General features: G+C 41.1%; 1 protein-coding gene across 4 annotated transcripts in view; it reads right to left on the reverse strand.

Annotated features, from left to right (window-relative positions):
* LOC135240592 (protein phosphatase 1 regulatory subunit 1C-like) overlaps positions 1-18609 on the reverse strand; it is a 45017-nt gene that overhangs the window by 9449 nt on the left and 16959 nt on the right. For 2 of the 4 annotated variants that reach the window (XM_064310234.1, XM_064310232.1), the window contains exons 3-4: positions 10798-10832; positions 10125-10185 (exon numbers count right to left, since the gene is read on the reverse strand). In XM_064310234.1, the coding sequence (XP_064166304.1) occupies positions 10125-10185; positions 10798-10832 (96 nt within the window). Of the gene's footprint in view, positions 1-10124; positions 10186-10797; positions 10836-18609 lie in introns of all 4 variants that reach the window. The other 2 variants (XM_064310233.1, XM_064310231.1) reach the window with 1 other exon arrangement.

An 18609-nucleotide genomic window follows, 5' to 3' on the forward strand; every position in this document is an offset into this window, starting at 1 on the left:
TTTCCACAGAGGAAAACTTAAGAAATCATATCTTCTCATGGGCAAACAATTATACAGCCTCGTGTAAACGACGTGTTTCGCATATCAGTTGATAGTAAAACATAATATTTTTCAAAGTTTATCCACTGATTTAAGTTTACGACATCATCAGAAAACTACACAAGCAATGTTTACATCGACCAGCCTTCGCTAGCCAGCAACGAAGAATGCTAAATGTTAAAAAAAGGGGTGATACATAAGTGGATAAGGAGTAGCAAGCTTTTGAATGTCGCATTCTAGACCCATAATGGGGTACTAATATATGTACATTTGGGAAAAAAATGTTAAATGTAATGGAATGCTTTTCAAATCCAACAAGGGTTGTGAAAGGGGTATATGGGGTCCTCTTTCAGATGCATTTGGATTGAAGTCATTATGTTTTGGCTATTGAGCCGAAAGCCTATGAATATCATCTTCCAGACCCAAAATAAGGTATTGAATATACCGTGTATATTTGAAAAAGAATTTTAAAGTAATTAAAGGCTTCAAAGAACAGTCAAGGGTTGTCACAGTATCTATATAGTTTTTCTTTCAGATACGGTAGGATTGAAGTTATGTGTTTTGGCCAATGAGCCGCAAGCTCCTGAATATTTCCTTCTAGGCCCGTGGCGTATTGGATATATAGCACACTGGGAAAATAATTCAAAATTTATCACAGGTTTCATAATTCAGCCTAGAGTTGTGAATTTCAGCATGTGGGATCCTCTTGCAGGCACACTTGGATTAAAGTCATTATATAGTTTAAGTTACAGCAGACCTCTGAATATCTCCTGCCAGGCCCATAATGGAGTATTGAATATACAGTATTTTAAATAAATAATTTAATTAATTATAGATTTCACAAATCAGTCAAGGGTTATGAAAGTTTCTACATGGGGTACTTTCAGATACAGTTGGACTGAGGTCCATCCATCCATCCATTATCTTTACCCACTTATCCTGAGCAGGATCGTTGGGGGGGGGGGGGGGACCTATCCCAGCATGCATTGGGCAAGAGGCAGGAATACACCCTGGACAATCTGTACAGACCTTCTTGCTGTGAGGCAACAGTGCTACCCACTGCACCACCGTGCTGCCCCTTGGCCTGACGTCAATATGTGTTTTTGTTAAGTAGCAACATTATTTTGAATAACTTTTTCCAAGTGCATGATAGCTATAGAATGGACAGTTTATTTGAATCTAAAATTAATTAAAGGTTTAGCAGATCATTATATATATATATTTATTTATTTATTTATTTATTTGTCATACAGATTCTCATGCAAAATCATCTTAAGTCAATGACCACAGTCAAATTAATGAAAGAAAATTGAAGACATTTATGATTAAAAATATGTTTCAGTGGAAAATCAAAAAAATACATTAGGCCTTGGTCTTATGGTCTGAATAGTGTTCACCGTGTGAACTAAACTGTGTTCTTGGCTAGAAATAGCTGTACAAAATAAGTATTGTACCTTACTGAACCTGTGTTAAGCAGTTGTCTATGACCATGAAATGCACCTTTTGTACGTCGCTTTGGACAAAAGCGTCTGCCAAATAAATGTAATGTAATGTACAAAAAGTGAAAAATTGGAAATATTATAAATACCTATTTTATTTTTCATTTTGAAGAACGAGAAATCCTTTGGAATCTACCATAAATTAAAATAATTTGACAGCAGGAGAACAGGAGTGGACTCAAGACTGGAGTGGGAGGGGCAGGCAGGAGAACAGGAGTGGACTCAGGACTGGAGTCGGAGGGGCAGGCAGGAAAACAGGAGTTGAGTCAGGACTGGAGTGGGAGGGGCAGGCAGGAGAACAGGAGTGGACTCAGGACTGGAGTGGGTGGAGCAGGCAGGAGAACAGGAGTGGACTCAGGAATGGAGTGGGAGGGGCAGGCAGGAGAGCAGGAGTGGACTCAGGACTGGAGTGGGCGAGGCAGGCAGGAGAACAGGAGTGGACTCAGGACTAGAGTGGGAGGGACAGGAAGGAGAACAGGAGTGGACTCTGATTCTGATTGCCCAAGATTTAGTCAGCAAACCTAAATGCTCAGCAAACACCTGAGGCGGTGTTACGTCCCTCCGCCTCAGGTGGGGGCGCTGGCTGTTTGGATACGTGTTTGTCTCTGCACAGGTAATTGAGAGCACCTGTGGCGGTGCCCTTTTAAGAAGCCTGGAGTCAGCTTCTCAGGAGATGGGGGCTTTTTCTTCTCACCTCTCGACCACGGCCGGGTCTTGATTTTATCTTTTGTTTTGCAGCTTATTTGGTATCTTTTATGTGTAGTAAAATAAAGTTATTGGTGTATTTTGGGAAACCTTGGTTTTGGCTTCGTTGTGTTTGCGGGGGCTTGAGAGCAACCGTAACAATGGACAAAATGTAAAGTTCTGCAGCAGTAGGCAATCAAAATCTGGCACTGCAGTATTGCAATAAAAAACAAAGAGCTGTGCGTCTACATACATGTTTTGAGAATTATATTAGCAGCAAACTGGCTACATTTGCAGATCTTACAGAACTTGGAGTTTATCCATGTGTAATCTACTAAGGTAACCAAGGTGATTTAAATAGAATTCAAAAACATAACTATCCTCCCATTTCAGGGCACCATAATGTTGGGGCACATTCATTGTTTTGTTTATGAAAGCAGTCATTTTTAGTACTTTGTCACATCAGAATTCATTCTGCTGCTATCAGCAGTTGCACAATGAATGAAGACAGGTGAGCCAGTACCTGTGGCTTTACCTGTGGCAGCCATACAGGCCCAAAGCATGATTTATCATGCCTGGCGGCCCTTGCAGCAAAACTAATTGTGTCAATTTTATGTCTGTGAAAAGCTGGCGTTAACTTTTTTCCAGATGTATGTAAATGTAACATTTTTCTGATTTTGCTCATTTATTCAGAAAGTATTTAGCCTACTATGAAATTTGACAGCTTTGGCATATCATTGACATTAGTCATTTCAATTAAATTCATAACTTAATTTAGTCAGATACAATTAAAACCAAGGTACACGCACATGTCTGATGTTACATTCATGTCACCTAGTTCGCATGATTGTATCAGAGGTGCAGATTAATTGTAATTTCCCCTGCACTTGTTCACTAGTAGCTCACTGAGTAGCTTGTTTGCCTGTGACACTTTCGGACGAGTGACAGACTCGGGTTCAAATCCCCCCCTGGGACTCAAACAAACTCATTACACTGCCTTACTGAGTAACTAAAAATAAAACATTTTAACTAATTTAAGGACAATGAATTAGTCTCATTAAGGAAATATACTAACTATAAATTGACCATTTCAATTAATAATTAAATTATTAAAATTTCACATTAATAGTTAATCTTAACAAAATCATAATATGATACATTCAGTTGATACTGAATTAATATAAATTATTCAGCTAAGAGATGAAGGTATTTTGGAAATTCTTTGGATTAGCAGTGGCTGACTTAATTCAACACAATTTTACGACAACCATAAAAAAAAATATTATGAAGATTATTGAACACAAAGTACTGAAAAGGGGCACTATAATATACATTAAATTGTGTGAGTGCATGCGTGTGTGAGTATACAGTATGTGTGTGTGTGTGTTAGCATGTTAGCACTGCGTGTGTGTGAGTATGCATGTGTGTGTCTGTGTGTTAGCATGTTAGCACTGTGTGTGTGTGTGTGTGTGTTAGCATGTTAGCACTGGGTGTGTGTGTGTGACTGCATGTGCGTGTGTGTGAGTTAGCATGTTAGCACTGGGTGTGTGTGAGCACTGGATGCATGTGAGAAATAAGTGTGTGAGTGTGTGTGAATGCATGCAAGTGTGTGAGTGTGTGTGTGTTAGCACGTAAGCACTGGGTGTGTGTGAGCACTGGACGCATACAAGGAGTGTGTGTGTGTGTGTGTGTGTGAGTGCATGTGCATGTGTGTGTGTTAGCATGTTAAAACTGGGTGTGCCTGAGCACTGGGCGCATGTGAGGAGTGTGTGTGTGTGAGAGTGTGTGTGAGTGCATGCACCTGTGTGTGTGTGTGTGTGTGTGAGTGCATGTGCATGTGAGAGTGTGTGTGTCAGCATGTAAGCACTGGGCGCATGTGAGGAGCGTGTGTGTGTGTGAGTGCATGCGTGTGTGTGTGTGAGTGCATGCACCTGTGTGTGTGTGAGTGCATGCGCGTGCGTGTGTGTGTTAGCATGTTAGCACTGGGCGCATGTGAGGAGTGTGTGAGAGTGTGTGTGAGTGCATGCACCTGTGTGTGTGTGAGTGCATGCACCTGTATATGTGTGTGAGTGCATGCGTGTGCGTGAGTGTGTGTGTTAGCATGTTATCATTGGGCGCATGTGAGGAGTGGGTGAATGCACACCGCAGACACGTGTTCAAGGACAACAAAGAAACAAAAGGGAGGGAAGGTTTGAAACTAGCTGGAGCTTGTGAGTAAAAATGGTTCCTGGAACATGCCAAACAGATAATATACATCACGTCTTTTCCATACGTGATGTATATTAAAACTAACACAGCACGGTCGATGGCTTGGAGCAAGCGTTGCGTTTGCCGTTGTCAGAGTGCGTTTTGGTTCCCTGTGTGAAATCTGTTGATCCTTGTGACAGGCCGCTTGCCACACGGGACTCACAGCGGTAGCTCTGCAGGATTCATCCTTGTCATTGGGCCCTCTTTGTAGAACTGGCTGTGCCACCGCTAACTGCCTAGCCCAGGGCGTGTGCGCTTTCCTCTGCGGCCAGTAGCCGAGGGTATGCGCAAATTTGTCTTGCTCGGTTGAGCAGGCCTTGTTACATTACAGGCATTTAGCAGATGCTCTTATCCAGAGCAATTTACACAACTTTTACATAGCATTTTAAATTTTTTTTTACATTGTATCCATTTATACAGCTGGATATATAGTGAAGCAATTCAGGTTGAGTACCTTGCTCAAGGGTGCAACGGCAGTGTCCTACCCGGGAATCGAACCTATGACCTTTCGGTCACAAGCCCAGTTCCTTACCCACTGTGCTACACTGTCACCCCTTGTGAACTCTTCCCAGCACAAAAGGGACATGACAGGATATGCATTTCGATCGTACAGTATTGAATTACAGTGCTGGAAATCACAGCTAGGACAGTGTCCTGCATTACTTGTAAAGTGGATGAAGAGTTTCTTGTGGAATGTGTGAAACTGTAGTCCTATAGTCCCTACAATAGTAACAGCAGCCACAACCCCAATAATGAATGAGGGAGAGACATGAAGGAAGGTGGATTCTGGCCAAAAGAGACTAAATTTAATTGTAAGCATACCACTAATCCTAATGAAAAGAATTTCTGAAATCCATAAAATCGTTTTATATTTCATTTAATATACAGCATGACAATGTCTAGACAGTATATAAGGGCAGAAAATGACATAAAAATAATCTGCATGTGTGCAAGCGTTAGGGTTGGGGTAATCTTCAGGTGTGTAAGGGTTGGCGTAACCTGCAGGTGTGTGAGTATTTGGGAAATCTGCAGGTGCATGTGTGTTGGGGTAATCCACACGTGAATGTGGGTTGGGGTAATATGCAGATGTGTGAGGATTAGGGAAATATTCAGGTGTATGTGTGTTGGGGTAATCCTCACACACCTGAAGATTTCCCCAGCCCACACACACCTGCATATTACCCCAGGACACTGCAGGACACTGTCCTAGCTGTGATTTCCAGCACTGTAATTCAATACTGTACGATCGAAATGCATATCCTGTCATGTCCCTTTTGCGCTGGGAAGAGTTCACAAGGGGCGGCAGTGTAGCACAGTGGGTAAGGAACTGGGTTTGTGACCGAAAGGTCATAGGTTCGATTCCTGGGTAAGACACTGCCGTTGCACCCTTGCGCAAGGTACTCAACCTGAATTGCTTCAGTATATATCCAGCTGTATAAATGGATACAATGTAAAAAAATTTTAAAAATGCTATGTAAAAGTTGTGTAAGTTGCTCTGGATAAGAGCATCTGCTAAATGCCTGTAATGTAACAAGGCCTGCTCAGCCGAGCAAGACAAATTTGCGCATACCCTCGGCTACTGGCCGCAGAGGAAAGCGCACACGCCCTGGGCTAGGCAGTTAGCGGTGGCACAGCCAGTTCTACAAAGAGGGCCCAATGACAAGGATGTATCCTGCAGAGCTACTGCTGTGAGTCCCGTGTGGCAAGCGGCCTGTCACAAGGATCAACAGATTTCACACAGGGAACCAAAACGCACTCTGACAACGGCAAACGCAACGCTTGCTCCAATCCACACGTGAATGTGGGTTGGGGTAATATGCAGATGTGTAAGGATTAGGGAAATATTCAGGTGTCTGAGGGTTGGGGTAATCTTCAGGTGTGTGAGGGTTGGGGTAATCTTCAGGTGTGTAAGGATTAGGGTAATCTGTAGGTTTGTGAGTGTTGGGGTAATATGCAGGTGTGTGTGAGCTGGGGAAATCTGCAGGTGTGTGAGTATTGCCAAAATCTGCACATGTGTGAGGGTTGGGGTAATTTTCAGGTGTTTAAGGGTTGGGGTAACCTGCAGGTTTGTGAGCATTGGGGTAATATGCAGATGTGTGAGTATTTGGGAAATCTACAGGTGCATGTGTGTTGGGGTAATCCACAGGTGAATGTGGGTTGGGGTAATATGCAGATGTGTGAGGATTAGGGAAATCTTCAGGTGTGTGAGGGTTGGGGTAATCTTTAGGTGTGTAAGGGTTGGGGAAATCTGCAGGTGTATAAGGGTTGGGGTAATCTGCAGGTGTGTGAGGTTTGGGGTAATCTGCAGGTGTGTGAGGGTTAGGGTAATCTGCAGGTGTGTGTGAGTATTGGGGAAATCTGCAGGTGTGTGTGGTTTGGGGTTATCTGCAGGTGTGTGAGGAATCCAGGGTTGTGAAACAAAGGCTGATGTAGTTTCATGGTGGCAGGGCTGAGAGTACTGCAATTGAATAATTCAAACATATGTTGTAGTCTCTTTGTGGAACATTAAGTGCAGTTATTTAAATGTAAAAAAACTGAATAAATAGAACATTTTCTGAAATGTGAAATATTGCGGTTGCAGTGTAAAACTCAGGTTGCTCCTGAGTTGTAATGAGACCCAAGCAGGCTATCAGAGATGCACTCCCTAACATGATTGCATAGTTATGCTCTCAGGAAAATACACAAATAATAAAAAAAGTTCATAAACGCATTACACTGAGCAGAGGCAATGCCTTCCAACCATTGCACCCCCTTCTCCCCTCGCTGAAAACTCTCTTGAACCAGAAGTGTCTGAACACATTTACCCTTCTGTTATGTGTTTAGCCTCAGCGTAATTATTTGTGCTTTCCCCAGTACATTGTAACGTGTCTACTGTGTGACCACATGTTAGGTAGGTGCTCCCGATTAACTGCTTTGTTTTGTAATAGTAGAGTAATCACATATTTTTCTTTTCTTTTTATTTAGCTATAACATTTGCAGGTCAACCTTGTAGTTCAGTACAACCCAATTATTTCAATCAAAGTTAATTTTTTCAAATTGAATTATTTAGTAATAGTGCTGGGACACTGTCTAATTTTTATATAATTTGAAAATGAAAGCATTTTTGCATCAGAAGGTGATATTGATTAGGCTTAATTGCATTGCTACTGTGGGTTTCTCAGGGGTTTGATAGAGTGTGATGGACCTTGGCTATGGAAAATCACAAGTGCATCATTCAAACATAACTGAAGCAGAGAAAATATGTTGTGTCTCTTAGTCTGGTTGACCAAACTGTGGTCTCTCTTGGAACCGATGGCAGACCGGGTGGATCAGGAGACACTGACATGATAATTCATTACAAACTACCAGTAAATGTCTTCCATCCATTACTCAAACTAGACATTCCTTTTTTTGGTTGGGACTGCAAACCGAACCTGTACAAATGATCATAAAACTAGACATTCTGGTCGTAAACTGGACGCCAGACCTTACTGTACATACTTCTAGACTTGACAGTACCTTCTTCCAACCATACTTTGTGCTCAAGTATGCTTATGTTTCTTTTTTTGGAAACATTTGACATCATCAATAATATTCAAACTACCTTTGACCTAACAAGAAAAACAAAAGTACTGCACTTGCACAGGCACTTCATCAGCTGCTGGCATCCAGCGCTCACCAATTCCTTCTTGCAGGAAACAGCAGGTGCTGTCGTACACACAGTTTCCTCTCACAATCACATAATGTTAGCATGGCTAATGTCTGATTCAGGATCATGGCTTGTGTTCCGTCTCCATGATGGAGAGATATTGGTATGGTCTCCTGATTTAATAAGCTGTATATCTTAATGCCAAATTCAGAGTAAAAAATATAGTTATGAAGCTTTTGACCATAAGATGACATGGTAGTACGGGAGTTTTGTGCCATTTTGAGGTCTAGGTAATGTACACTACCTCTGCTTTTCTCTTATCTGTGTAGCCCTGCCTGCCCTGCTTGGTCTGGTAGCTCTGTAAACATGCAACAGGAACAGGGCAGACATCTGTCCCGACTGGTTGTTAAGATTTAGGTGCGGCGGAATTTGGAGATTTCAGAGCCTTGGGCAATCAGAGAGACCAGTTTTTCCTTAGACCTTTTAATTTATATCTCTTGTGATGTGAAGGAAATGTAACCAAATATGAACAAAAGTGTTCTTACAACAAACATACACCTTTAAGTTTGCAGATTCATCCAGTACTATTTACTGGATATATTAAATTGCCATTAATATTAAATTGCTATTAAAGGCATTTCATTTATCGAGCTGTTAACAGTACTGTCATGGTCCTGTTTTCCTGTCTGTGTTTCCCTTGTTGGGCCGCCAGATGGCGGCACTTCTGTTTTGTGTCCTGCTCCCCCCCTGTTAATTGTATGATTGTTTTCAATTGTCTCGTTATCCCATCATTGTTCCCACCTGTGTCTTGTTATCCCCTCCTTCTGGTTTGATTGTTTTTTGAGTTCACCTGTGTCTTGTTACCCCCTGTCTATTTAAGTTCTTTGTCCCCTTGACTCGGGTGCTGGTTCCTTGTGTTTGTTTCCGATGTATGTTCAGACCATTTATACCTGCCTGCGTTTTTTTTACCTGTTTGTGTTTGTTCCCGAATTCTGTTTGCAAACCGTATGTACCTGCCTGTATTTTGTTCCTGACTTGTGTTTTGTTTGACCTTCCCTTGTGCTCTGCCTTCCCGTGTTCTGCCCTGCTTGTGTTTGTGAGTTCCTCTTGTTTTCTGTTTTATTTAGATTTTTTGAGTTTGTGTTTTGGCCTTCGTGCCCTTGTCTGTTCCCTGTTTGTTTGCCCTTTTTGTTAGTAAAATCTTTGTTAATTTTGCCTTTTTGAGTTTGTCTTTTGTTACTCTGCGCCTGGGTCCCATCCCCCGTACCGTGACAAGTACATGGATCAGAGGCCTTATGTTCTGCTGTAGCATCTAAATATTGCTTTTGAATAGTAAATTCTCTTCTGTTATTGGGGGCATTTGACAAAGCAGCAAAGAACACACAGTAATGATCGATTCTTATCCCACGCGATACTACCAAGTCACGTATATTACTACGCGGATGGACGGTTTCAGTGCCTGTGGTGAGTTCATTCTGAGCTGTCTAGGAGTTTCATTTGAATATTCCTGTCTTCATTTAAAATTATTCGGTCATAACTTGTGAGATATAAATATACCCAAATTAATCTTATTACAGCCTGGCATCACTATTAACCTAAATCTCAATGAGAAATGTAAAATTCCTTTTCTGAGATAATGTTACTATTTTCAAAATTCTTATTTTTGAGTATCTTACATTGAATAATGGCATATTAATAACACTGTTGAACTTTTTAGGGTTCAAGGGTTTTGCTAAAATGTTTACTAAATTGCAAAAAACGTTTAATGTAGGCCCGCTTCACGTGGTCCTTTTACAGAAATAACAGTATGAATAGGAAATCAATTGGGGTGAGTAATTAGTCACATGCGTGTGGCCCGGTACACAGAGTGAAACATGTCTCCAGAGAGCTTGCGTATACCCAGCATGGTGGGGTGAATGCCACGAGTGTCACATGACTGCACATGCTTGGCACATTTGGAGGAATATACTTCCCTTAATCTGGCAACCCCCGGGGCTGAGAAAGTCGTGCAGCTGCTGGTTGGATACCTTTCATGGTGGGCGGGGTGTGGACAGCCTGCTTCCTCTGGGCAGGGAGTAGCTCTGCATTCTGGGATTTGGAGAGCGAGAGAATTTCTTAGAGCCATTTCAGGAACACAAACACCCACATGATCTATGACAACCACATGGCAACCAGAAGTGTCACCATTCCCAAAATGTTTCCCAAAAAAAGGCTGCCTGTTTAGATATTATCATTGCTATCGGGTATGAAGACAGAATGATTGTCTTTCATATTACAGTGGACAGAAATATAAAAATCAACAGCCCTGTGCATCATCCCCACCCAGAAACTTAGAGGTCATGGGCTGTGTTAATAAGATCAAATTAAATATTTTATGATATTTTGAAGACCATGCTATCAAAATCATCATTTTGAACACACACACACCACATACACACACAAACACACCACACACACACACACTGAATTCTAGCTAACTAAATGCTAGCATGAGTCCATTTAGTGGGCTGTATATCAAAAGGGAATTTGGAAATGTTCATTACAGAATAATGATATTTTTGGAAAAGTATGCATATTTTTCTCATGACTAAATGAAAACTTTAAATTTTAAAGGACAGTCCACACAGGGTCTTTACAGAGTCTGTGTAACAACCAGATTAGGCTGTCTAAACAGGAATGAAGATGCTCCTTGTTGTATACCTCAGTTTGACCACTCATCCTCTTCCTGTCCTCTGCTTCTATGAGAAAGGACAAATCAAACTCCATCCATCTCTCTATACAAATGAATGATCTCCACATGCCAAAATTCTGAAACAAATGTGCAATTTCCACATCATAAACATAAAAAATAAACACATGGTCGCTTCTGAATTAGCTGGTGATGTCCAATTAGCAAACAATTTGAGAAGAGGAACGATATATCATTACATTACATTACATTACATTACAGGCATTTGGCAGACGCTCTTATCCAGAGCGACGTACAACAAAGTGTATAACCATAACCAGGAACAAGTATGACGAAACCCCTAGAGAGAAGTACTGGTCCAAGTACAGGGAACAACCGCATAGTTCAACCTGGACCCTGGTGGTTAAACTGATTAACACTAACAACGAGAACGGCAACAACGCAATCTATGGAAAAATAAAAATAAATAAAAATACAAGTAGTCGTTAAGACTGGCGCATCAACTAAGTCACCAATTAAACAGCTGCCTAGTTACAACCCTAAGTTTAGTCATTTACAAGGGGGGAAGGGATGGGGAGAGGTGCAGCCTGAAGAGGTGGGTCTTCAGTCGTCGTTTGAAATGGGTCACAGTCTCAGCTGTTCTGACCTCCACAGGGAGGTCATTCCACCATCGTGGGGCCAGAACAGAGAGGAGACGTGTTCTGGAAGTGCAGGTGCGAAGAGGGGGAGGTGCTAGGCGTCCTGAGGTAGCAGAACGGAGGGATCTGGCTGGCATGTAGGGTTTGAATATCTTGTGAAGGTATGCTGGGGCTGATCCCTTGACTGCCTGGTATGCTAGAACCAATGTTTTGAATTTGATGCGAATCAAATCATATCACAACTCAAAAGTAGTGCATTGTGAAAAGTGCTTTTATAAACCTTGTAGCCTTACTGTCACCAGCTGAGTCATTCACCTTTCCTTGCTGACACTGCCTGAACTGAAATGATCCATTTCAGTTGGGATAGTTTAATTGGTCTGAGTCCAACATACCAGTGACCGCAGATCAGAGTGAAATGAAGCTTAGCAGTCAAGTGAATCTCTAAAACCCTTAAGATGGGATCCAAGAAGCAAATGGATCCAAGAGAAAGTAATTATTATGGATCGCAAGCGTTTTTATTCACTAAAATGCACATAAAAAAGTTATTATTCCTGATGAAAAAAGCACAGAAATCCAATTCTTACTGATAGATATTTTTGGAATTCACAATACTGGCTGTCGACGAAAACGAACATTTCTTGTCTTTCATATGTTTATGTGCACAAATGAGTCATTCGCGGAAGTCAGGCGTAATAAATGTGGAAGGAATAAACCCAGTTGACATCAGGCATAGAGAACAGTGTGCCCCCTGTGTTACCATCCCTGAGCCCAGAGCTCATGGAAAAACCGCTTTCATTTTGTCTTATTAATAACAGGCATGGTACAAAAACACCACCAGTCCTTCAGCCAGTGGCTTCAGTTTGCTCTCAGCTAAAATTATATAGTTATCCGTTACTTCATTCATTTCACTCAGAATCCTAAATCAGTGGTTCCCAAACTTTTCAAGCTCAAAGCACCCCTGTAAATAATTTCCATTTAAGCAGCACCCCAAAATGACAAATGTAGTTTGCACCCGCTTATGCACGTTTTTAGGTGAAAAACAAAAACTGTTGACACAACAAATTTGTTGTAAATCCTGTAAATCTGTATTAAAGACAGATATAGATGAACATCTCAAAACATTAAATCTGTTTCATTCAGTGAATTAATTTTTTCATAAATTACACGTTTAGGTGATTCTCTAATCAACTAGTCACCTGACAGCGCCACTAATTTAGTGCAGTCTCTGCACTGCAGATCTAATTTAGTGCACAGGTGAGAGTGTCAGTCTCTCCCCTGCAGGTATAATTTAGTGCACAGGTGAGAGTGTCAGTCTCTCCCCTTCAGATATAATTTAGTGCACAGGTGAGAGTAACAGTCTCTCCCCTGCAGATCTAATTCAGTGCACAGATGAGAGTGTCAGTCTCTCCCCTGCAGATCTAATTTAGTGCACAGGTGAGAGTGTCAGTCTCTCCCCTGCAGGTATAATTTAGTGCACAGGTGAGAGTGTCAGTCTCTCCCCTGCAGATATAATTTAGTGCACAGCTGAGAGTAACAGTCTCTCCCCTGCAGATCTAATTTAGTGCACAGGTGAGGCACAGGTGAGAGTGTCAGTCTCTCCCCTGCAGATCTAATTTAGTGCACAGGTGAGGCACAGGTGAGAGTGACAGGCTCTGCCCTGCAGATCAGAGTTTTGCCAGATCCCTGGGGCCACGTGGATCTGCATAGAATCTGCAGTAAATGTGTGTGCACACGTTTCAGCATACAGAGATTGACCAGACACCACGTACACACGTTTCTCATGGTTTCCAGATGAAATCAGCATAAATGCTCACATGAACATACTTAAGTGTCCACACTTACATTCACCACAAATGGTGAGAAAACACCAACAATGAACCTGTTTAGCATTTACATGTCCCGGTTCATATCCATGAGGTCAAATGTCAGAAACAATGGCAGATTGGAGTGTGAAAAAAACTACATTTCTCAAATTGTGAAATGGAAACTTGAAGAAGTTCATAAGAGAAAAGAAAGAGGGCCTGAGTGGTGACATGTCAAATGAAAAGAAATATGTGGAGCGGCAGAAAGTCCCTGTGGCACTGAATGCTGTCACTTCAGATGTGTGCGCATTACTGAAATAAAGTGGCTGACGATTTGGCACGATCATGTTGCAAATTTAGCATTTGATCAAGCATGAAAGTAATCAGGGAACCAGGCATAATTATCTGTCTTATAATTATGCCCACTGTGGGGAAACTCCTCTGAAGTGATTTCATAACTGCACCATGCAGTGAGGATAAAGTGAATTCAATGTGGACAATTAAAAGAGATGAACAATAACTTCACTGTGCTTTATTGGAGTCAAACATTAGGTCATGAGACAAAGTAAGAACAACAAAATAACCGTATTTCTAATTCTTTTCTCTTAAGCCTGATTTTTTTCATCACCAGTGTGAGTCACCAAATATGCTACAAAATCAGCTCAAGACATTACATTACATTTTAATTTAATTCAATTAAATTCCATTTTATTTGTATAACGCTTTTTACAGAGAACTGTCACAAAGACACTTTACAGAGTAGCAAGGCAAGAGACAGAGCAAAAAGAGTAAACAGAGCAAACACCAGGCCTGAACCCCCAAATAGCAGGTACATAAGGTGAAAAACTCCCAGTGGAGAGAAAACCCTCAAACGGTGGCGAGAAAACACTTCCCAATGGGAAGCTGAGGAGGCAGGCTTGAGCGGTCTTTGGGCTCAAGGCAAGGTGGGGGATGGGAGCCCCATGGAAACAGCAAGAGAAACAGAGAAGATATGGTTATGGTCAGATAGACACTTAATGCTAAGCTACCTGTTGTGTCCACTCCATAGGGCCAGCTTGACACTTGAGGCTAAGCTAACTAGTGTGTTTGCTCCGTTGATGCGAGCTTGAGACTTAATGCTAAGGTCCCTACTAAGCCCAGACATCACTATTTAATTTCATAGACTCCATGATTATACATGATAATTTGACAGGATTATAGGACTATACAGTTGAGGAAAAAATTTTACATACACCTTGGCTAAACACATTCAAACTCAATTTTTCACAACTCCACACATTTAATGTTACCATACATTTCCTGTGTTAAGTCAATTAGGGTATCTACTTTATTTCCGTAAGAGGTCATTTCAAAATAATAGCTAAGAGACAGATTTATTTCAGCTTTTATGTACTATATCAGATTTTCAGTGGGTCAAAAGTTTACATACGCTTGGTTAGTATTTGGTAGCATTGCCTTTTAATTGCTAACTTGAATTAAACACTTGGGGTAGCCTTCTCACAATACTTTGCCGGAATTTTTGCCCATTCCTCCTGACAGAACTGGTGTAACTCTGTCAGTTTTGTGAGCCTCTGACACATTTTTCAGTTCAGTCTACAAATTTTCTATGGGATTCAGGCCAGGGCTTTGTGATGGCCACTCCAATACTTTCACTTTGTGATCTTTAACCCCTTAGCGCACATGCTAAATCTGACCAATCCTTGCCCATTTAGGGGGTACCCTTTTTAAAGCTTTACAACTCCAGATGTGAGCATCACAGAGACTTGGCTTAAATGAAGCAAGACATTTGTACTATTTACAATACTAACATTGATTTTTGATTTTTTGCCTAGACAATTGCATTTATATTCATAATTTAGGAAGAAATAATCTATTTGCTCTTTTTTAGTTTGCAATGAAATACTGAGAGAGTGCAAATATACAGCACGTTGTCCTGGATCAAAAACTCCTTGACCACAAGTGCATCAAATCAAAGGTTAGATATGCAGAACTACTAAAAATCTATGAATCAAAAAGTAAGCAGTGTACCCAGTGTCTCCAAATCTATCCAAAATGTATAAATTATGCATTGCTGTAAATCACAACATAATCATGTATTTCACTACAAATCAACTGTTTGACAGAAGAAACTCACTGTTGCAGCATTTTCAAGTGGGAATTACAAGCCTTCCATCAGTACAGTGGTCTAAAATAGCTAGGGGTCCAGAAACATGGTCAAAATCTCTCCAAAATGAATAAAATGCTTTTTTTCCATTATAAAGCATATAAATGAGCCCATTATTAAGGTTTAAGATGAAACATTGATATCAGATTACAAAATAATGCAAACATGTTGTCACACAATGCGGTACAGTATCTAAATGTGTAATAATTAACTCTTGTATGTATTTCTATAATCTGTACTCTTGTATGCTTTCTGGTATGGGGATGGGATGACATGACAACAATTTTTAACCATCCACCACTTCTTGGCAATGTGCCAACTCTCACGTAATCATTGTTGCATGCATCAGAAGAACTACTAAACTACCAACAAATGCTTACATTACAGTGTGAAATATCCTCATTATAAAATACCACTAACCTATTTAAAGACACTCACTTTCAAAAAGAGCGTATATAACCAAAATATTGTGAGCAGTAATACTTACATAGCATTGATGAAATCTTATCTATGTTTAGTAGATGGAGACAGAGACAGTAAATCAATGATACAGTTCAATCCGCTTCTGTCTTACTCCAGAAAATGATGTCAGCTAGGTCTATCAGCAAAATATGGCTTAGCTATGCCCAGAAGTCCTCAATAATAATAGTATTTTTCAAGAAATTATGAAAAATCGTTGACAACGTTTCCTCAGATGCAGCGTCTTTTACTGCTACCAGAGTGAATGCGTAAATGAATACGATGGTGAGAAAACTTTTGGTTATGCTGTAAATTACCTATAAACCCTATTCCAAAAGCTAAATTAAGCATGTTATACATCGTTAGAAAGCTTTTACGAATTATGAATTTTCAATCAAGCCAGACTGTACTAAAAAGGGCAACAACGCCGTAACAACACGTGGTATTACGCACAGCTATTTTGGAAGGTACCCAGGTGTCACAAATACGCGTATATTTCACAAACGGATTGTCCAAGACAATATATGACCACTCAGTCTCAAAAGGGACATCTGTACACATAAAACCAATGGTAAGGTTTTATATTTATTCAATATTTAGTCCCAGATATTGACTGTAGAATGGCATGGTATCATTTTTGAAAACTTTGTCTAATTTATTTCGTTATTCAGTGAGCAGCGTTTTCACTGCTGTATTGGCATAGCTTAGGCTATTGTTGCTATGGCAGAATACGATATTTGAATGGTGAGAGAATATTTTTATGAATGCCCAGATAGACAATATTGCCCATTATGTCATAGGTGGGGGGTGTATTTGCAGATGAGACTGCAGGGAGGGGGTGCGTGTTAAATGAAGGACCAGAGCGGCACTGGTGGCGCTGCGAAACTCCGTATTCGGCATAGTTGTCGTGTATCGTCTACTAATGAAACTGAAACAACACGTTTCTTTTTTTTTTTAAAACTCTGGTTGCACAATACTTTGGTTGCAGTAGAACTGAGTGTCTGAGTTCAGCAATCTTGGCATGCCGGTGTGCCGACCACTAGGGGCTTTGCGCTAAGAGGTTAAGCCATTTTGTTACAACTTTGGAGGTATGCTTAGGATCATTGTCCTGCTGGTAGACCCAGTTGCAACAAACTTTTAACTTTCTAGCTGATGTCTTGAAGTGTTGCTTCAGTATTTCTAGATGATCCTCCTTACTCATGATGCCATATATTTTCTGGAGTGCACCAGTCCATTTTCCAGCGAAACACCCAAAAATATGATGCTGCCACCCCCATGCTTCACAGTTGGGATGGTGTTCTTCAGATTAAAAGCCTCAACCTTTTTCTTCCATACACAGTGCTGATCATTATGGTCAAACAGTTCAATTTTTGCTTCATCTGACCAGAGAGCACTCCTCCAAATGGCTAGGTCTTCATCCTGGGGATTACCTGCAAACTTCATTCTGGCTGGTTAATGCCCGTCTTGGCATAGGGGCTTCTTCCTTGCATGACAGGCTTTCAGGCCATGGCGATGTAGGATTCTCTTCATGGTGAAAATAGATACTTTGGTAGCTGATGCCTCCAACTCCCTCAACAGTTCCTTTGTTGTTGTCTTGGGGTTCAGTTAAACCTTTTGGACCAAAGTTTGTTCAGCCCTGGGAGTTAATTTGTGCCTTCTTCCTGAACGATGCAGTGTCTGTGTGATGCCAAGATTTTTATATTTGCATACAATTGTTTGTTCAGATGCTTGTGGTACCTTCAGCTGTTCGGAAATTGCTCCTAAGGAGGAACTGGTCTTGTGGAAGTCCAGAAATAGTTTTTTGAGGCTGAGTTGCTTGAATTTTCCCATGATATCAAGTTGTAGATGTTTTAAGGCCAAGTTGCTGCAACCTCACGGTTTGATTATTGTAACATTGTACTGAGAGGAATAAAACGCATGAACTATTTTTTCAGCGTCCTGGGGGGACAACATCTTCCTTAATTTAGATATGTTCTTTAGGTGAAAGAAGGCCACTCGCAACATAGCTAAAATCAGGCAATTCCTGTCAGTTGGGGACGCAGAAAAATTGATCCATGCTTTTGTTATGTCTAGGCTAGATTACTGCAATGCCCTGCTATCTGGCTGCCCTAATAACTCGTTAAAGAGTCTCCAGCTTGTGCAGAATGCAGCTGCTCGTATCTTGGCCAGAACTAAGAAGTGTGAGCACATTACACCAGTGCTAGCATCGTTTCACTGGCTACCCAATAAGCTTAGGATAGATTTCAAGGTTTTGCTCCTGACCTTTAAAACTCTGCATGGACGTGCACCGGTGTACATAACCAACCTGCTCCTCCCTTATAAGCCCACAAGGTCGCTCCATTCTCAAGAAGCAGGCTACTTGGTAGGCCCAAGAATTTCTAAAAACCTAAAATGTGGTAGGGCTTTCTCCTACAGAGCCCCACTTCTGTGGAACAGGCTTCCAAAATTTAGAAAGGAGTCAGACACAGTCTCAATATTTAAATCTAGATTAAAAACGCACCTCTATGCTCAGGCTTATAGTCAGTTATAGTCTGGAGACAGGGTGGAAGAAGCCTGTAGTCATAGTCAATCAGCTGTGACCCGACTTTACATAGGCTGGCTCTTGATAGGCGGGTATGGTTGTCCCCCTTATCTCTAAGAGATTTGGGAGCTACAAGGAGCATCTCAGTTTTATCAGAATTCAACATGAGGAAATTCTGGTTCGTTCAAGCCCTTACATCTCTCTAACTTCCCATACTTGAACTCCTCCACTTGGGGCAG

Source organism: Anguilla rostrata, chromosome 15, assembly GCF_018555375.3.
Source record: "Anguilla rostrata isolate EN2019 chromosome 15, ASM1855537v3, whole genome shotgun sequence".
NCBI lineage: Eukaryota > Metazoa > Chordata > Actinopteri > Anguilliformes > Anguillidae > Anguilla > Anguilla rostrata.